General features: G+C 36.2%; 1 protein-coding gene across 1 annotated transcript in view; it reads left to right on the forward strand.

Moving 5' to 3' along the window:
• The first annotated feature begins 1226 nt into the window (after positions 1–1226).
• LOC126772363 (uncharacterized) overlaps positions 1227–17851 on the forward strand; it is a 34878-nt gene continuing 18253 nt past the window's right edge. Inside the window, exon 1 of the mRNA XM_050492707.1 lies at positions 1227–1529. Within this exon, the coding sequence (XP_050348664.1) occupies positions 1341–1529 (189 nt within the window). The 5' untranslated portion in view covers positions 1227–1340. The remainder of the gene's footprint in view (positions 1530–17851) is intronic.

Raw genomic sequence — 17851 nt, forward strand, 5'->3', positions numbered from 1 at the left:
CATTACGTATTGATAACTTAATCACTTATACTAATCGTTGATATACTATGACTACTTTAATATTTTTAAACTTAAATGTATTTGAAATATCCAAACTATTAAAAACTAAAAATTAAATCAAGCATCACGGTGGAATTTAAAATAATTTATCTAAATTAAATATTTTCGTTTTTTAGTAATGTGTTTGTATATTAAAAATTAATTTTAAAATTTAAATGTTACGTATATATCACTTGTTACTTACATGCAAAATAAAATTAGCGGTTGTTGGGCAGTGCAATAATGAATGTTTTTGTGTCAACCGAAAATAATTTATTTTTTGATCAATTGAATTCTAATAATTAGTATTGCTAACACAACGCCCAATATAAAATAACGGCCGCTCCAACTATCTAACAAATCCAATTATTTAAAAAACTCATGAGTGTGCCAATATAATAGTTGTAGTTGTACGACGGAGATGTAAGTTATAATAAGAGCAATAACTTTTAACGAACCACTCAGTTAATTTTAATGAAGTTGTAAGTTAAAAATATATATAGTTGGGTTAAACATCATTAACATTAGTTTTTAGTTTTATGTGTGATGTGAAAATATGCAAGATTTTCGAGACGGTTTTTATTTATTTTTTAAAACTTTGTCTACTAAATTGTCAAAAACCAAATAATCATTTAGAAAATCTTTTTTTTTTTTTTTTATAGAATAGGAAGGTGGACGAGCATATGGGCCACCTGATGGTAAGTGGTCACCAAACGCCCTTAGACATTGGCATTGTAAGAAATGTCAACCATCGCTTATAGCCAATGCGCCACCAATCTTGGGAACTAAGATTTTATGTCCCTTGTGCCTGTAATTACACTGGCTCACTCACCCTTCAAACCGGAACACAACAATATCAAGTATTGCTGTTTTGCGGTAGAATATCTGATGAGTGGGTGGTACCTACCCAGACGAGATTGCACAAAGCCCTACCACCAGTAAATCTCTTATACATATACTTTGTAACAGTTACATAAAATATTTTTTTGTAAAATAATTCAAACATGCAACATAATACTCGTTTACAAGTAAGATAAAATTCATTTATTTTCCATAAGTTCTGTATTATGATAAAAAACGATTAATATAAAAAGACTGAACAATGCGATGAAAATTAAAAATAAACAAACGCAATTGGAAATAATCCATTCATTATTCCAACAAATAACCAATTACATTCCTTGTTACAGAAAAAAATGCAGAGCAGAAAACGTCAGAAGAAACGAAGACCGAAGTGGAGTGCAGTGAAATGAGGTCGACAAGGGAATATGTGACTTAATTTTATACACATAAAGTTGAAAATGGCATCGTGTTTCATATGCCCGGTGGGCAAAATTTCCAATAGAGATTTGTTGTTTGTGGTTTTGTTTTTGTGTCAAACAATAGTTTGTGACAGCCAGTGTCCGAAGTTCGCGGAGAGACCTTTGGAGACAAGAGTTCAAGACGCTTCCATAGTTTTTAGAGCTGTGGTGGTACAAACAAATTATCAGGTTAGTTGAAACGTTTCATTTATTTCTTAGATAATTCATTAAATAAAGCTTTATACTGCTAAATAGTATAGTAACAACGTTAATATCATTATACGGATATAAGAGTAGTATTGAAGAAAAATGTACGTGGACTATAAATAAAAACAAATTTATTTTGTATTAAAAATAAGGTTTAACATAAAAAAAAGAAAACTTAAAAAAAATTGTTAATTTTTTATATTTGAACTAGTACCATTACTAAGTTTCATGCAAGCTAGCCAATAATCAAATGTTAGACATTTTTTTTTTGACGGGCCGTTGGCGTGGTTGGTAGATACTTGCCTTTACGCTGAAGGTTGTGGGTTCGATTCCCACCCAGAACAGACATTTGTTTGCATAAACATATCTGTCTGTCCTGAGTCTGGGTGTAATTATCTATATAAGTATGTATTTACAAAAGAAAAGTAGGATATGTAGTATATCAGTTGTCTGGTTTCCATCGTACAAGCTCTGCTTAGTTTGGGATCAGATGGCCCTGTGTGAATAATGTCCCAGGATATTATTGTCCCAGGATATTATTTTATTCCATTCTTGAACTAAGTAAGAACATTATAATATATTGTACTTCATATTATAATAACGAGTGGCGTAATAACAATGACCAAGAGGATATTAGCTTAGTTACAAATGGGTAGCTGCAATGTGTTTTAATAATTTTTCATAAATTTATTCTTACAATCATGACTGAAATCTTTATATACATGCAATACAATTATAATTAAAGTAATTTTCTGTATATATTGATGCCAGTTTCGAAGTAACATCAAAGTCACAAAAACGAAAAAAAATAGATGGGTATGAATAGAGGTCACATATTTGTCACAGTTGTCTAACACAGCAAGTGTTACTCCATTTCACTCATCATTGTTTGTTTAAACATTTCCCATTATTTATTGTCAGTGCAGTATAAGCAGCATGCAAGAAAAGGATTTTGCGAAAATTTAAGGCCACCACCTAACTAACGCCAATCCTTTTTGAAAATACTTTTAATTAAGCTTGGTTTTATCGTCACTATTCGTAATAATAAGGCAGAGTGTTAATGATATTGTACGCTTAACACAAATATAAAACCTTGTAATTTTACACCAAACATGGGTTGAGATGGATTAAATCTATTTTCTAAGCAGCAACCCAATCCCATCCTGAGCCGTTGGTCCTAAGCTGGAACTCTTTCCGGTCATGTTGGATTTGCCGTTCCATGAGATCCGGATTGTGAGATTGCACCTGTGTTTGCGTACACACTTGTGCTAATCTCTTTTGAGGAAATCGGTCAGGAGAACATCATCATCATATACGGCCTAAACAATACTTCTCTATTTTTTTATACTCTACAAATGACTTGGTTCATCTTTTGCATATGTTCCTATAATTTTACTCGCGTAAGCCAAAGCATTTGGGCTGACTCTTAACTCTCCAACATAATTATTTATTTATATTTGACTACATAATATTTACCCCAAATAATTCTTTTTAACTATATAATAATATAACATTTTTTCAATATGTGGTTTATGTAATTCTTATCAACATACCATACCATATTTATATCATATATTTTATATTTATAATATTTGTATATATTTTAATTATATATTTTAATTCGTACAACTTTTACACGACCACCACATAAGCCCAAAAGTTTCGGGATTAAGAAAAAGGTGGTACAAAAGCCGGATAGTCTGCTCTGGATTTCTTGGTTTTTTCCTGTTTTGGTGTACAATAAAATATATTGTGTTGTAGCCCGTCTTATTGCCTCCACAAGCGACTGGGAGGCTGGTTTATTTTTCACCCAGAGAATTCGAATTGCGTTTCAACAGGAAGTCATTTTCACGATTCAACAAAGTCATTATATGTAATGTGACAATTAAAATGTTGATCTGTAAAATTGATTTTATAATTAAGAAAAAAAATCTGTGTATGTTTCATATACTTGTTATTTTACTTGTAATCGAATAAGCAACAAACAAAAACCACTTTCTAGTATTTTGATTAAGCTTTATTAAACTCGTCACATCAAAATTCAAAACGATATAACAAAGCACGAATATCATTTGTTTGTCACGTATTAAACATTATTCAGTATATTATCTCACGCCCAATATAATTTGAATGTTGAATCATAATAATGTCATGCAGTGAAAATGAACACAGAATTTAAAGCAAACTTAATCAGTAGTGCTCAATTCTGCGTGAAATTGTTTTTGATGACTAGATTATTGTTACTTCGCGTTATATATATATATATATATATATATATATATATATATACGATAATTATGATAATTATTTAGTTATATTATAAATTATATTTCATTTTCAATCAATTCTATTCAGGTGACAATGCGACTTGGCCGAAAATACTGAATGGTCCAATTATTTTGAGCATTGATTTGCCGTAAATTACTAATGTTCTTGTAAAACATTATATTTTTTTGTTTGCTTCTGGTTGTTTTTTTTTTTGTCTCTATTGCTATATAGGAAGCGATTTTCAATCGGAAACCGAGTCAATAAAACATTTGCTACCTTACAAGTTTAATTGTTGTTTCAAGTTTTTATTCAAATTAAGTTCGATATATCTGTCTGTGCCATCAGAGAAAAACAGCAAAGACCTGCTTAGGAAATAGCTATGATGTTGGAATGAGATGCCTCAGAATGGGTAGAATGGTACGTACGTACGGTGGTTTATCATTTTTTAAATTAGAATTTTAGCTTTGTAAGTTTACTTACGTACAATAGCAAACTCGCGTGTTATGTATGTGAATATTCAAGGTATTCGCATCTTGGCATAACGCACACTTTAATTCGTATAATGTATATATATATAATATAATACGTATAGATCTAAATTATATGACGTCCAAATATATAGTGGTAATGATAATTTCTAATTTGACAAACAATAAGTAATTGTAATGCTTCTCTGTTAAATAAAGAATTTTGATTTGATTTGGTTTAGTATTATAAAATTTAAAACACAAGTGTGATTTTATATATCATTTAAAATAAACATTAAACTTCTATATATTATAATGTAAATTTTTATTCAAATTTTATTATTAAAACAAATTGTGATACTAAGAAAAAACATTAAAATTTATGAATCTTAAATTTTTGATGTATCTTACGTTGTTGATTTAAATATGGGTTCATTGCACTCCATCCATTTTGTTTTAATCGTTGGTTGACATTGTAAAAGCTTCGTTAGACTCAACCATTATATTTAATAGTTAATCGCTGTGATTGTTTGTATATACAATAAAATTAAAAATTGAAAAATATAAAAGTTAAAAATATGACTCATTGATATTCTGTGTTAAGTATATATAGTATATTTATTCGTAATCATTATTTTAAATGTCTGATATATAACTAAGAAAAAAATTATTACATGGTTGGATAAACCTGTACAATATATTTTCATTCCTTGAATTTTTTTTATATACTTGACCACTATGTCTAACATATTTTGTCGTTGTTTTCATCAGGTTGTGGTTCAAGCTCCACTTGGTTCTTCGGATCACGGCCTTATATCTACCCAAGTGCCACAGGCCAAGCTGCCGCCATCAGCGGTATGCAAACGTCGCGTTTGGCACTATAAGTCGGCAGATTGGGACGGTATGCGCGATTACTATGCGTCAGTCCCTTGGAAGGAACGTTGCTTCAGTGGGAATGACCCGACAGCTAGTGCCGCTGCTGTTGCTGATGAGATCATGTTAGGAATGGAATACTACATTCCTTGCTCGGATCTCATCAATAGGGGTACGCGTAACCGTTGGTTCACTCGTGAATGTGCCGACGCTGTGTCATCTAAGCAGGCGGCATATCGCGCGTGGATCAACGGCTGCATTAGCGGGGCATCTAACATTGACTCACTGAAAGCAAACTACAATAAAAATTCCAAGTCCTGTAGGAAGGCATACACGAGAGCGGATGCACAGCGCATTGTACAGATTGGTCATGACCTTATTTCGCATCCTAGGGGCTCCCGTAGCTTCTGGCGTCTGACCAAATCTGTGCAAAACAATTTCTGCCAACCTTCGCTGCCACCGCTCAGAAATCCGGACGGATCGCTAGCTCACAGTCCGCAGGAGAAAGCTGACCTCCTGGCTAAACTCTTTGCCGACAACTCTGTGATCGATGATTGTAGTGCGCAGCCACCAACAATACCTTCATGTGGCCACACGATGCCTGACATCAAAATCAGGCAACGTGATGTGCGTGCGGAGCTGCAATCACTCGATATACGGAAAGCTAGCGGTCCCGATGGAATACCAGCCATTGTGCTGAAGAAGTGCGCGGCGGAGCTGTCTCCTGTGTTAACGTGTTCGCCTGTTCCAACTTTCTCTCTCTTCGGGATGTGTGCCGGAGGCTTGGAAAAGAGCTAATGTGCAAGCGGTTCCCAAAAAAGGGGGTCAGTCTGACCCGGCAAATTATCGGCCAATAGCTATCACCTCAGTACTTTGTAAGGTGATGGAACGGATTTTAAACAACCAACTGATCCATTACCTAGAAGATCACTGTCTAATTAATGATCGTCAGTACGGGTTTCGACCAAAACGGTCCACAGGTGATCTTCTAGCGTACGTAACGCACCTCTGGGGTGAAGCTATCGACAAGCATGGAGAATCGTTGGCTGTCAGCCTCGATATCTCCAAGGCTTTCGACAGGGTCTGGCACAGAAGTCTTCTCTCCAAGCTACCGGCATATGGTCTGCCTGCTCAGCTATGCACCTGGATTGCCAGCTTCCTACACAAGCGTAGCCTTCGTGTTTTAGTAGATGGCTGCGCTTCACAATTCTATGTAGTGAATGCTGGCGTCCCCCAGGGATCTGTTCTATCTCCCACACTCTTTCTTTTGCATATCAATGATATGCTCTCTCTTGGGAACATACATTGCTATGCAGATGATAGTACAGTGCATGGTGGATACCACGGACGCGCAGTGGCTGGGCGGGCGGAAACTGAGGAGAGGCGGGAGAATCTTGTCATTGAACTCAATAGGACATTAGAGCTCATCGCCAAATGGGGTTCTGATAATCTTGTTGAGTTTAATGCCAAGAAAACACAGGTGTGCGCTCTCACAGCGAAAAAGTCACCGTTTTACCCTCATCCCTCCCTCTGTGGCACACCGCTGATGATACAAAGCAAAATCGCCATGCTGGGGATGGACGTTCGCTGCGACCTTAGTCCAAGGGATTACATCGAGGCTATTATAAAAACAGCTTCACGAAAACTCGGAGTTCTGAACAAGGTGCGGCGTTTTTTCACGCCACAACAACTGTGCCTGTTATACAAAACACAGGTACGGTCTTGCGTTGAATATTGCTCGCACCTTTGGGATGGCTCCGCTAAGTACCTAATGGAGGCCTTGGACCGGTTGCAGCGACGTGCAGTACGCATTATTGGCGACGTAAAGGTCACAAACACCCTTGAACCTTTACAATTGCGTCGCGAGATAGCAGCACTGAGCGCTTTCTATCGTCTGTATCACGGCGAGTGCTCTGAGGAATTATTCTCTCTAATTCCTGCTTCCCCCTTCCTTCTTAAGTCCACGCGAGCTGGTTCTCGATGTCACCGCCTAACTGTGACATCAATTCCATCGCGCACAAAGAAATTTGGCAACTCCTTTCTTTGCCGCACTACCAAAGAATGGAATTCCTTACCAGCTCACGTGTTCCCCTCCTCTTACAACCCGGGTTCCTTCAAACGAGGCGTGAAGCGGCATCTTGCGGGCCGGCAAGGCGGGGACGGCTAGTACAGAACATTCTTCCCGAATGTACTGGCCGTCGTCGCGTTTGGACTCTACTACCACTTACCATCAGGTGGAGTAGAGTCATTTGCCATTCCGGGGCATATAAAAAAAAAAATTGACGTATTAATTGTTTAAAATCTAATTTATTAATTTTCCGATTTGCAAATAGGCCATCTAATGGTGATCATCACCTGTAAAGATTGCCACTAAGAAATGATAACCATGTTTTATATTGTCATTGCGTCACCAACCTTGGAGACTAAGATGTTATGTGCATTGCTCCTTTAGTTACACTGGCTCACATACCCTGCAAACCGGAATACAACAAGACTTAAGTATTTTTTTTTTTTTTTTGGCCACAGACACCGACCAACCGGCTTAAAGACCAAGTCGAACCAACAAAAAATTATTGAGTTTTTCTGTCGAAGAATCTCAGTAGCAGCCCGTTAAAGCCGTTAAAGACGTTGGTCCTGCGTCTGAACTCTTTTCAGACGTTTTGAATTGCCGTCCCTTCGAATTATGTTAGTGAACGATCTGTGTTTGCGCACACACTTAGATATTATAATATATCCTGCGCACATGGCAAATCTCTCTTGGGATTGGCCGCCGTGACCAAATTTGTCATGAGGACGTCATCGTCATCTTCATCGATAACACTTACCACCCTCAAATACATTTTTGTTAATAAATAAATTTTAAATAATCATACAAAAACAAAAATAATTTGCTGTTTTTTTTTTCAATGTATAGATATTTTAATTTATCTTTTTAAAAGAAAAGGTTCTTTCATTGCATTTTACAGAGAAAAATATTTCCACAAGACACACGAGTCTTTAATCCATCTCATTATCCTCCTGTGAGTTTTTTTCCAGTTGCTTTGTTTTTTACTTTTTCTGTTTGTTCACGGTCCTGATCAATTAATCATGTATGGCAGTACATCAATTGTAAGCAACAGCTGAAGCGAGAATCATTAAATAAAACATTCTCATAAAATATTTACGACGAAAGAATGTTTTAAATAAAAAACTAAATTATAAATTGACAACTGCAAAAGTTGCCTTAATATTTTTTAATGGCGATATAATAAGAAAATAATTTAAAATCTATACATATAATAAAAATGTAACTGGTCACCGTCTGTACATGGAAAATGTATGAGTAAAACTATTATCGGGGGCTTTTATTAACGCAATAGAACCTAAAATAATGATTGTTAGAATTTTTGTTTGTGCGCGCTAATCTTAGAAACGGCTTAACTGATTTGGATAAGGTTTTCACTAATGTATTATTTTCAAACTTCACTTAAAATTTAATGTTAGTTTTATTTCAATCGGTTTATAAATAAAAAGATTATATCAATTTAAAGAATCATGTCGAACAAGTATTCGATAAAAATGCTATAAATAATAATATTTACTGGTGGTAGGGCTTTGTGCAAGCTCGTCTGGGTAGGTACCACCCACTCATCAGATATTCTACCGCAAAACAACAATACTTGATATTGTTGTGTTCCGGTTTGAAGGGTGAGTGAGCCAGTGTAATTACAGTCACAAGGGACATAAAATCTTAGTTCCCAAGGTTGGTGGCGCATTGGCTATAAGCTATGGTTGACATTTCTTACAATGCCAATGTCTAAGGGCGTTTGGTGACCACTTACCATCAGGTGGCCCATATGCTCGTCCACCTTCCTATTCTATAAAATAATAATAATAATAATAATAATAGCCTGGGACATTATTCACACACGACCATCTGATCCCAAGCTAAGCAGAGCTTGTACTATGGAGACCTAGATAACTGATATACTACATATACTACTTTTCTTTTGTAAGTACATACTTATATAGATAATTACACCCAGACTCAGGACAGACATGTTCATGCACACAAATGTATGTCCTGGGTGAGAATCGAATCCACAGCCTTCGGTGTAAAAGGCAAGTATCTACCAACCACACCAATCGGCCCGTCAAAACTTTTGCTACCTATAAATGATAGTCTGTAAAATGAGACGATTGAAATTTTATAAGAACAAAACAGTTAAAAATGGACAGTTTAAGAGATTTAGATTCTTCCAATGTAAGTTGAGCTCAGATCTATACGATTAATTACATTAAATAGGGTTCGACTTATACTGGACATACGAGTGCCGCGCTGTTTCCTATAGTATTGAGTTGTTTGCAGCGAACGCTCGTATGTCGGAGACGCACGGCACTCCCTGTTAACGGGGACCTGGTAAACCTCTGTCTGTATTTGTTTGTAATATATTTTGTTAGATTAGGGTAGTTATTAGATAGGCTATTAAAATATCTGTAAATAGTATGCATTAAAAAAATAACAATATATGAAAACCAAAGCAATATGTAATACATTTCTTTTGTTTTTCGATGCTATATATTTAACTAGCTATTGACGGCGGTTTTGCCCGCACCTAAGTATAGGTAAAGGATAAAATATGGTGTGGTATGGAAGTCTGTGATTTTAAAGTAAGAAGTATGAAATGCCATACTTTTTTTTTTTTTTTTATAGAATAGGTAGGTGGACGAGCATATGGGCCACCTGATGGTAAGTGGTCACCAAACGCCCTTAGACATTGGCATTGTAAGAAATGTCAACCATCGCTTATAGCCAATGCGCCATATATAAAAAAACCCTAAATATACTTTTTTTTAACCAGTATACGCAGTATATGCGTATACTGGTTAAAAAAAAGTATATTTAGGGTTTTTTTTTAATTTATTAAAGATTTCAAGACTTCTAATAATTAACAGTGAACTTACTGTGAATCCCTGTAGTTTAACTTAATATATTTTATAGTAACTAAATAGTTTGAAGAAAAAATATTTATTTGTCGCGGATTCAAATGGATTCCTATTTAAACGGCCGACATTGTTGTCCAATATGTGGATTTTATTAAATCAGTCAGTACGCACGTCCTGTGAGCACCAGACTAAGGGGGTCGCTCGTCAAACTATCACACGCGCTACTGACAGATACACTATTATATTTTGTATTTCCATCAGTTGGCTGCATAATAAAATACCCGTATTTTTTTTTTTTACAACTTGACGTCTGACAACCGACCAGTAACCCATAAGATGTCAATCACGTTGTATGGTGTTGCTTTTCTAATAAAATAATAAATATATTATCTCTCACATATATATACTTAAATATCTCGATCATCTATCCATGCCTTTAGGTATAGTTAATACTGTAAATGAGCAAGCGTACGAATATATTTTTTTATCCTATCAAACTCAGATTGAAAACTTTATTAATTTATTTTATTAATAATCGAAGCATCTCTTTGTAAACGGTGGTAGGTATGGTTTCTACCTAGAAGGGCTTGCACAAAGCCCTACCAACTTTATTTTTTGTATTTACTTTGAAATTCGAATTATATAATATGCTTCTTACTTTAAAATCACAGACTTCCAAAAAATCATTAATCCTTTACTTATACTTAAGCGCTAATAAACAGGTATATTTAATCTATTAAATGTTTTTTTTATTTCACAAAAATATTCTCACTTACCTACTGTTCTGTAAAAACTCATTTCATTACTTTTCGTAAAATGTTTACAACCGACTTATGTTGATATACTATTTTGATACGTGTGTTCTTGAAAATGTTAAAATTATTATGGTCATACGGCATATCACTTTCTGACATTTCACAATCGATTTCTGCAGTGAGTATCAAGTTGGTTCTTACAGAATAGCTCTATATAGACAATTTTTATACGTATATCATGTGATAATTAAGAGTGTTTCAAATAAAGAATTACGCAAATTTGTATTTGTTAAACACCCACAGCGCAAAGGTCAACGGGCCGCCTAGAGATGTAAAAATTACAGGTTCAATCCTGACTCTTCCGGCGATAGCTGTACGCTCATTTGTAGGGGTAAATAAGTAATATTAGTAATTTCAGAAAACTTTTTCTGGAACTATTTACTCATATGTTACAAACTAAATAATTAATATTAGGTGAAACCGCAAAACAAAGCCCTCACTAATATAACTACTGGACCAACGCGAACATTATCCAAAGTAGTGTCTGATTTTATTATAACTAGATGTAATGAAGCAATCCAGTATATATGTAGTTTCAGTATTGTATGGATGTGAACACTATAAAGAACAACTGTTCAGCTTATATAAAGCACAAGTGAGGTCATGTATAGAGTACTGCTCTCACCTTTGGGATGGCTCTGCCAAGAACCACCTTCAGGCTCTAGAGTTGATTGAGAGGCGTGCCAGAAGGTTGATAGGAGACGACGCATTGGTCGAGTCTAGGCTTCAAAGTCTTGAACATTGACGTGTGGTTGCATCACTCTCAGTCTTCTATCGGATACATTTCGGAGAATGTGCTCAGGAATTACACAAACTTATTCCTCTAAACTATGGAATGCTTTACCTGAGTCTGTATTTCTTGATATGTGCAATGTTGGTGTCTTCTAATCCAGAGTAAACAGGTTTCTTATAGGCAAGCGTGCTACATCTTAGACCGTGTCGATGCTTAACATCAGACAAGTCAACGGTCAAACGCTGGCCTATTAATTGTAAAAAAAAGACAAAATTTTGTTTAAGAAAAAAAAATCTTTATAGAATGTGAAAAAATAAAACTGTGAAATACTCGTAGTTAATAAAGCTCATTTGTCTGCCAGACATACAAAATAAACATCCGAGGACCCAACACTATCCAACTCAATCATCTCAACAATTTACATGACAAATCGTGTCTATCACAGCGAGCCAAGCTTTACCAACACAATTTTCTTGCTCTTTTACCAAGATAATACTACATGATAGCACGGTACGCCAGACAAATTGCCTCATTATTGTTTTTCATTTACGCGAGATCCGCTCTCGCAAAGTTTATGGCATCCTCTCTGGATAAGACCAACTGTCTTCTAAATATGTCACGCTATTCAGCACTATATCGCTAGATAATTACACAAGATATTTACTATTGTACACAAACACATACAAACATACAAACACACAAACAATTCAATAAACACTTAGACAAACTTGAAGATGTCACGTTTCATTATGTCGATAGAATTTGATATTGTACCGCAAAACAGCAATATTTAGTATTGTTGCGTTTCGGCTTGATGCTTGAGCCAGTATAAATATAGGTACAATCACACAGGCAGAAACACATCTTCGTTCCCAAGGTTGGTGGTGTATTGGCGATGTAAGGAATGGTTTATAGTTCTTACATCGCCAATGTCTATGGGCAGTGGAGACCACTTAATATCACGTGGGCCATTTGGCAGTCTATAACATAAAAAAAGAATTTTGTTTAACGAATGCAAAATGCAAGTGAATTAAAGACTGCATCTATATATTTACATAATATCATAACATAAAGTAGAAATTACATTAGCGATAATAATAATTGTAGATATAACTTACATTATGACCTTGTTATTAAGATATATATGTAAAGCCTGTTTTTATTAAGACATTGCACTATATAGCTAATAACCAGTAATTTTCATGTTTTTCAGATACTCTGTTTTCTACAAGTATTCGTACAGATTTATACAATAAATCTTCCTTGCGTTAAATATACTGTGATAAATAAATAACTTCTTTATGTAGCAGAAGACATCATTTCTCCTCGTAAACTAGATTGTATGAACCTAAATAATGATAAGTAACCGTTACGACATAATCTTTATAGATGTTTTATGCTTATGTACGTTATTAAGTACATTTTACTACACTGTACTAGAAATAAGATGTTATTATTAGTTCAAAATGTTATATTTTAAGTTTAACAATATCCAGTTTAAGGAATTTTACATTTGGATAATAGTAGATATAAGCATTTATACATAAAGTAGGTGAACCCACGGCTTCGCATAGAATTCAGTTTGACATGAAAACCGTTCAGCATCTTCTACCGTGACACGGTATGTCATGTTTTAAAGTATTTTATGATAAAATCATATATTTAAAAGTGTATCCAAATTAGTCAAACATTTCAATCTTATAAACAATAAACATTAGTAGAATTAACAATCAATAACATAAGGTCTGTACAACAACACAAATTATATTCTTCTTTTTGGTGTGCCTCTTCATAACCGAAGGTTGGCCTTATGTAATGAGAATCTCTGTCTTGAGTCGTTATACAAGTACATAATACAACATTTCTGTATTTGTTTTTGCTATTCGTACAAAAATTTATGTTTTCAAATATCTGTAACTAATACTTCATTTTGGTTAAATCTATTTTATTTACTTATTGCAGTATCATTCAAATGTACTTCTAAAAGTCTATTTAAATAAAAGAATTATTTGAATATGCTTTGTATTGATGTTTTGTAAGCAAATATTCCGAGATGGATAAACGAGACCGCAAAGCGCTGACGGCTATTCTCAGACAATGTAGTATTTCCGTTGCAGCCTCAGTTCACATTTCCCAACATGCACAAACATACTCTGTTTATAATGTGGCTAGCTTCTAAGGGTTGATCTAGTTCTGCAATCGAAACACAGTTCGGGCCAATCAAAACTTAGTTTCTTTTTTTGTCAAGAAATTATGAGTTCACTCTGGTGTCTGGAATTGAATTTGCAGTCCCATCGCCTTATTAGTTGGGTAGCGCACGTATTTGCGCTTAAACTTGTGCACTATAATATGTCCTGCACAGTTGGCTAGTCTGTTGTGAATGGCTGCTGTGGACCGATTTCAAATTGGTCATCATAAATCTGTATCAAATTATCAAACATAAGAAAAATATAAAAAAATAATTTAATGTCGCAATATAATTATCTTAACAAGATCCTTATGGGCTTAGATTTACATTAACTGCGTTAGATGCGAACAGAATTATTAATAAAGTTTATATCTAAAACAAATATGTAAATTTATATTATATCGTCATTTATCTCGATAACACCGCATAACATAGCCAGGTAGAGACGTTTAGTGAAGTAATTTACCAGTAAATATAGTATTAAAAATTTTAATCCTAAAAGCAAAACTTATTTATTAAGCTATATGTTGCTAAGTATTCTGTGAAAAGTTAGCATCGTAATCGGTCCATGCCAAAGCGATGTTCTTCCTAATTTGTGGGATTGGTCGAACTGATAGTTGTTTCTCGGATAAGGGTTAATTGTGTTAAGCTTTGAATAACCTAAGGCAGTTGGGGGTTAAGTGGATATCTAGTCGTTCAAATGTTCCGTTTTCAACATAATTAAACTTTAATTAACAAAATATACTATAACATAAAGGGAATAATTATAATGATAAATATTATATATATATAATTCAACAGTATTATATTTATAGGAGAATTACCTATAATTTTAATTCCTAAATTGAGGAGATTGTGGTAGCTAGAGCAAGGGACCCGAATGGTGGAGTCGCGTTTGGCAAAACAAATCTAAGTGAAGTTGCCTAAGAAGAGGGCCTCAACATTGACGTATTGGACCAAGAGTGGTTTGTAAACTCAGCCGATCACTGGGCAAAAAAAGTTTACTGGTAGTAGGGATTTGTGCAAGCGCGTCAGGGTAGGTACCACTAACTCATCAGACATTCTACCGCAAAACAGTAGTATTTGGTATTGCTGCGTCCCGGTTTGAAGGGTGAGCGAGCCAGTGTAATTTTAGGCACAAGGGATATAACATCTTAGTTCCCAAGGTTGGTGGCACATTGGCGATGAAAGCGACGGTTAACATTTGTTACAAAGCAATACAATGGTATTTAACATTTGTTTCAATACAATGGTATTGCATTGTAACAAATGTTAACCATCGCTTTCATCGCCAATGGTAAGTGGTCACCAAAGCCCATAGACATTTTTATGGGCTTTGGTGACCACTTACCATCAGGTGGCCCATTTGCTCGTCCGCTTACCTATTCCATAAAAAAGAGAATGTGTGTGTTGTTTCAACGTATTTAATTTACAGTCAATAAAAAGAAGTGTACTCTTACTAATGACGTATAGACTTAAGAAATAGAATAACAATTCATGCTATCAATAACTCATTAGCTTATAAGATACACGGATTTATAATTTAGCTAAATAAATTGTGTTTGTAAGATTATTTTAAATATGGAACTGGCTACTAAAACTAGAACAGACGTGTTAACATTTTCAAAAGGACATTTTTAATAGAAACAGCCAGACAATGAGACTGCGAATAGTATTCCTATTCTCTTAGAGAAAATTTTAAGTTTTTTTTACTACGCTGTTTCAATACGGGTTGTTAAATACAAAGTAAATTCACATAATTCTTTCGACACATGCATGTTGTTTCCCTTCATCGCAGAGCACGAGATAAGTAATAAATACAAATGCTAGGACCAACCACCATAACCATTGCTAGGGCACTCATACCTCCATCGGAATTATCTGATCTAGATTATCAATTTTCAAAGTTAATAATAACTCTTCACCTTGCTTTGACTATACTATATTATTTTAGGACCTTAGGAAGGTGGACGAGCATATGGGCCACCTTAGGGTAAGTGGTCACCAAACGCCCTTAGACATTGGCATTGTAAGAAATGTCAACCATCGCTTATAGCCAATGCGCCACCAACCTTGGGAACTAAGATTTTATGTCCCTTGTGCCTGTAATTACACTGGCTCACTCACCCTTCAAACCGGAACACAACAATATCAAGTATTGCTGTTTTCCGGTAGAATATCTGATGAGTGGGTGGTACCTACCCAGACGAGCTTGCACAAAGCCCTACCAAATGATCAAACAAACCAAAATCATGGCTATATACTGATTGTTATTTATTATTTGTTTTTATTTTTGATGTGAAATATCCATTGATGAACCTTGGGGGTACGACTGACTCGTATGACGGAAAACTGCATGACCCCTCATTCAGCCCTCTCCACTATTACTTGTCCTTGCGTTTGATAGTTGCCTTGACCTTTGAACCCAGGACCTTATGTGTCGATATAGATAGGTAATTTTCTCGCAGTGGAAACCTTCTGAAAGGTACCCGGGTCCTATGGGGGTTAAAACGGGTTATGTGGGATTCTTACCCACTAAAACCACTGCGATGGCCGTCCTCAGCACGGATCGGAGAGGCTGCGGGATCATGTTGATATAACGCATCCGCGGCCTCTCCCGTGCTTTGCTCCACTCGTGGCTCGGCGGAGCTCTCATCAGGGGGCGAATTTCAACCCCCCGCACTCCTCGCTAGTGCATACGGCAGCGCGAGGCCATCACGGCTGCCGTCCTCCACGGGGCCATCTGAAATAGGACACGTAAGGCCCCACCTCACGCATCCACGGCCTCAGGGTTACGCCCTATCTTTTAAGCCCCGGGCGTGTGGGCTATGGGAGGGCCGAGACGACGCCGTCGTCGTCTCCACCGAGCAGAATCGGCCCTTTACCGTTCCCGCTCCACCGTCTCTTTCTGAACCATGACGGTCTCACAGAAGGAGGCTACGGCCCTCCACGCCGATTCCCTGCGAAGCATCGCCGACACGATTGCTCGCAGGGACATATCTTGTCCGACTTCACGGACCAGGATCTGCCTCTCCGCACTCCACGCGGGGCACACCTCCAACGTATGCTGAGCGGTGTCCCGGTCCACGCCACATTGGTGACACATCGCCGTCGATTCGCGTCCGATCTTACACAGGTATTCTCCAAAACAACCGTGACCGGTCATTACCTGCGCAAGTCGGAAGGTGACTCGTCGCTTTCGTCTCATCCAGGCTTCAAAGGCTGGCCGGATCGCTCCAACGAGCGTTTGCGTGCGTACCGTTCTTCACAGAGACGGTCGCGCCACGTCGCAAGAGCCCTCCGGTGTTCCTGCCGCTTCTACGCCTCGAGCGCACTCGAAGTGGGCGCGCTGTCACTGTTCTGGCGGAGGATGCGGGTCTGTTGGTAGACCCTCGCATCCTTATCCGCCAGAATATCCAAGGGCGGAAAGCGCGCTAGGACGGTTGCCGCCTTGTAGATAGATAGGTACTAGACCAACGAGTCAATAAGACATATTTCAAAATCTCATTGAATCTACTAAAAATGTGCTTTGTGATAACTTATACCTTGCGAAGTTACAGGAATTCCACAAGGATAAGCTAAACCGGTCTTTCTATAACAAATAAATTCACCCGATTGAGTTCCAACCGCTCATGTCGAATATTTGTACAAGACATGTACATGCTTTTGTTCCTGATCGGGATGTTTGTTTGTGCTATGTGTTGTTTCATTCGCCCGACACAAATTATCGTAGTAGAAGGCGTTACACTTTATCTGGTTACTTAAATAAATGATTGGACTAATATTTATCATGTTTATAATTTTATTATATATCAGCAAATTTAAATTAAACATATAAGTATCTAGCACTGGAAATATTTATCTGAGGAGGTTTTAGCTATAAATTACTTATAATATGTTTATATGATCTATATAGAATAAAAACGTATAACATATAACAGAGTACTTCAAATATGAAGATAATTTCGGGTAATTGACAAATTATAAATTTTAATTTATCAATAAGGTGTTATATGCAAATGTGTGCACTATAG

Source organism: Nymphalis io, chromosome 12, assembly GCF_905147045.1.
Source record: "Nymphalis io chromosome 12, ilAglIoxx1.1, whole genome shotgun sequence".
NCBI classification, from domain to species: domain Eukaryota; kingdom Metazoa; phylum Arthropoda; class Insecta; order Lepidoptera; family Nymphalidae; genus Nymphalis; species Nymphalis io.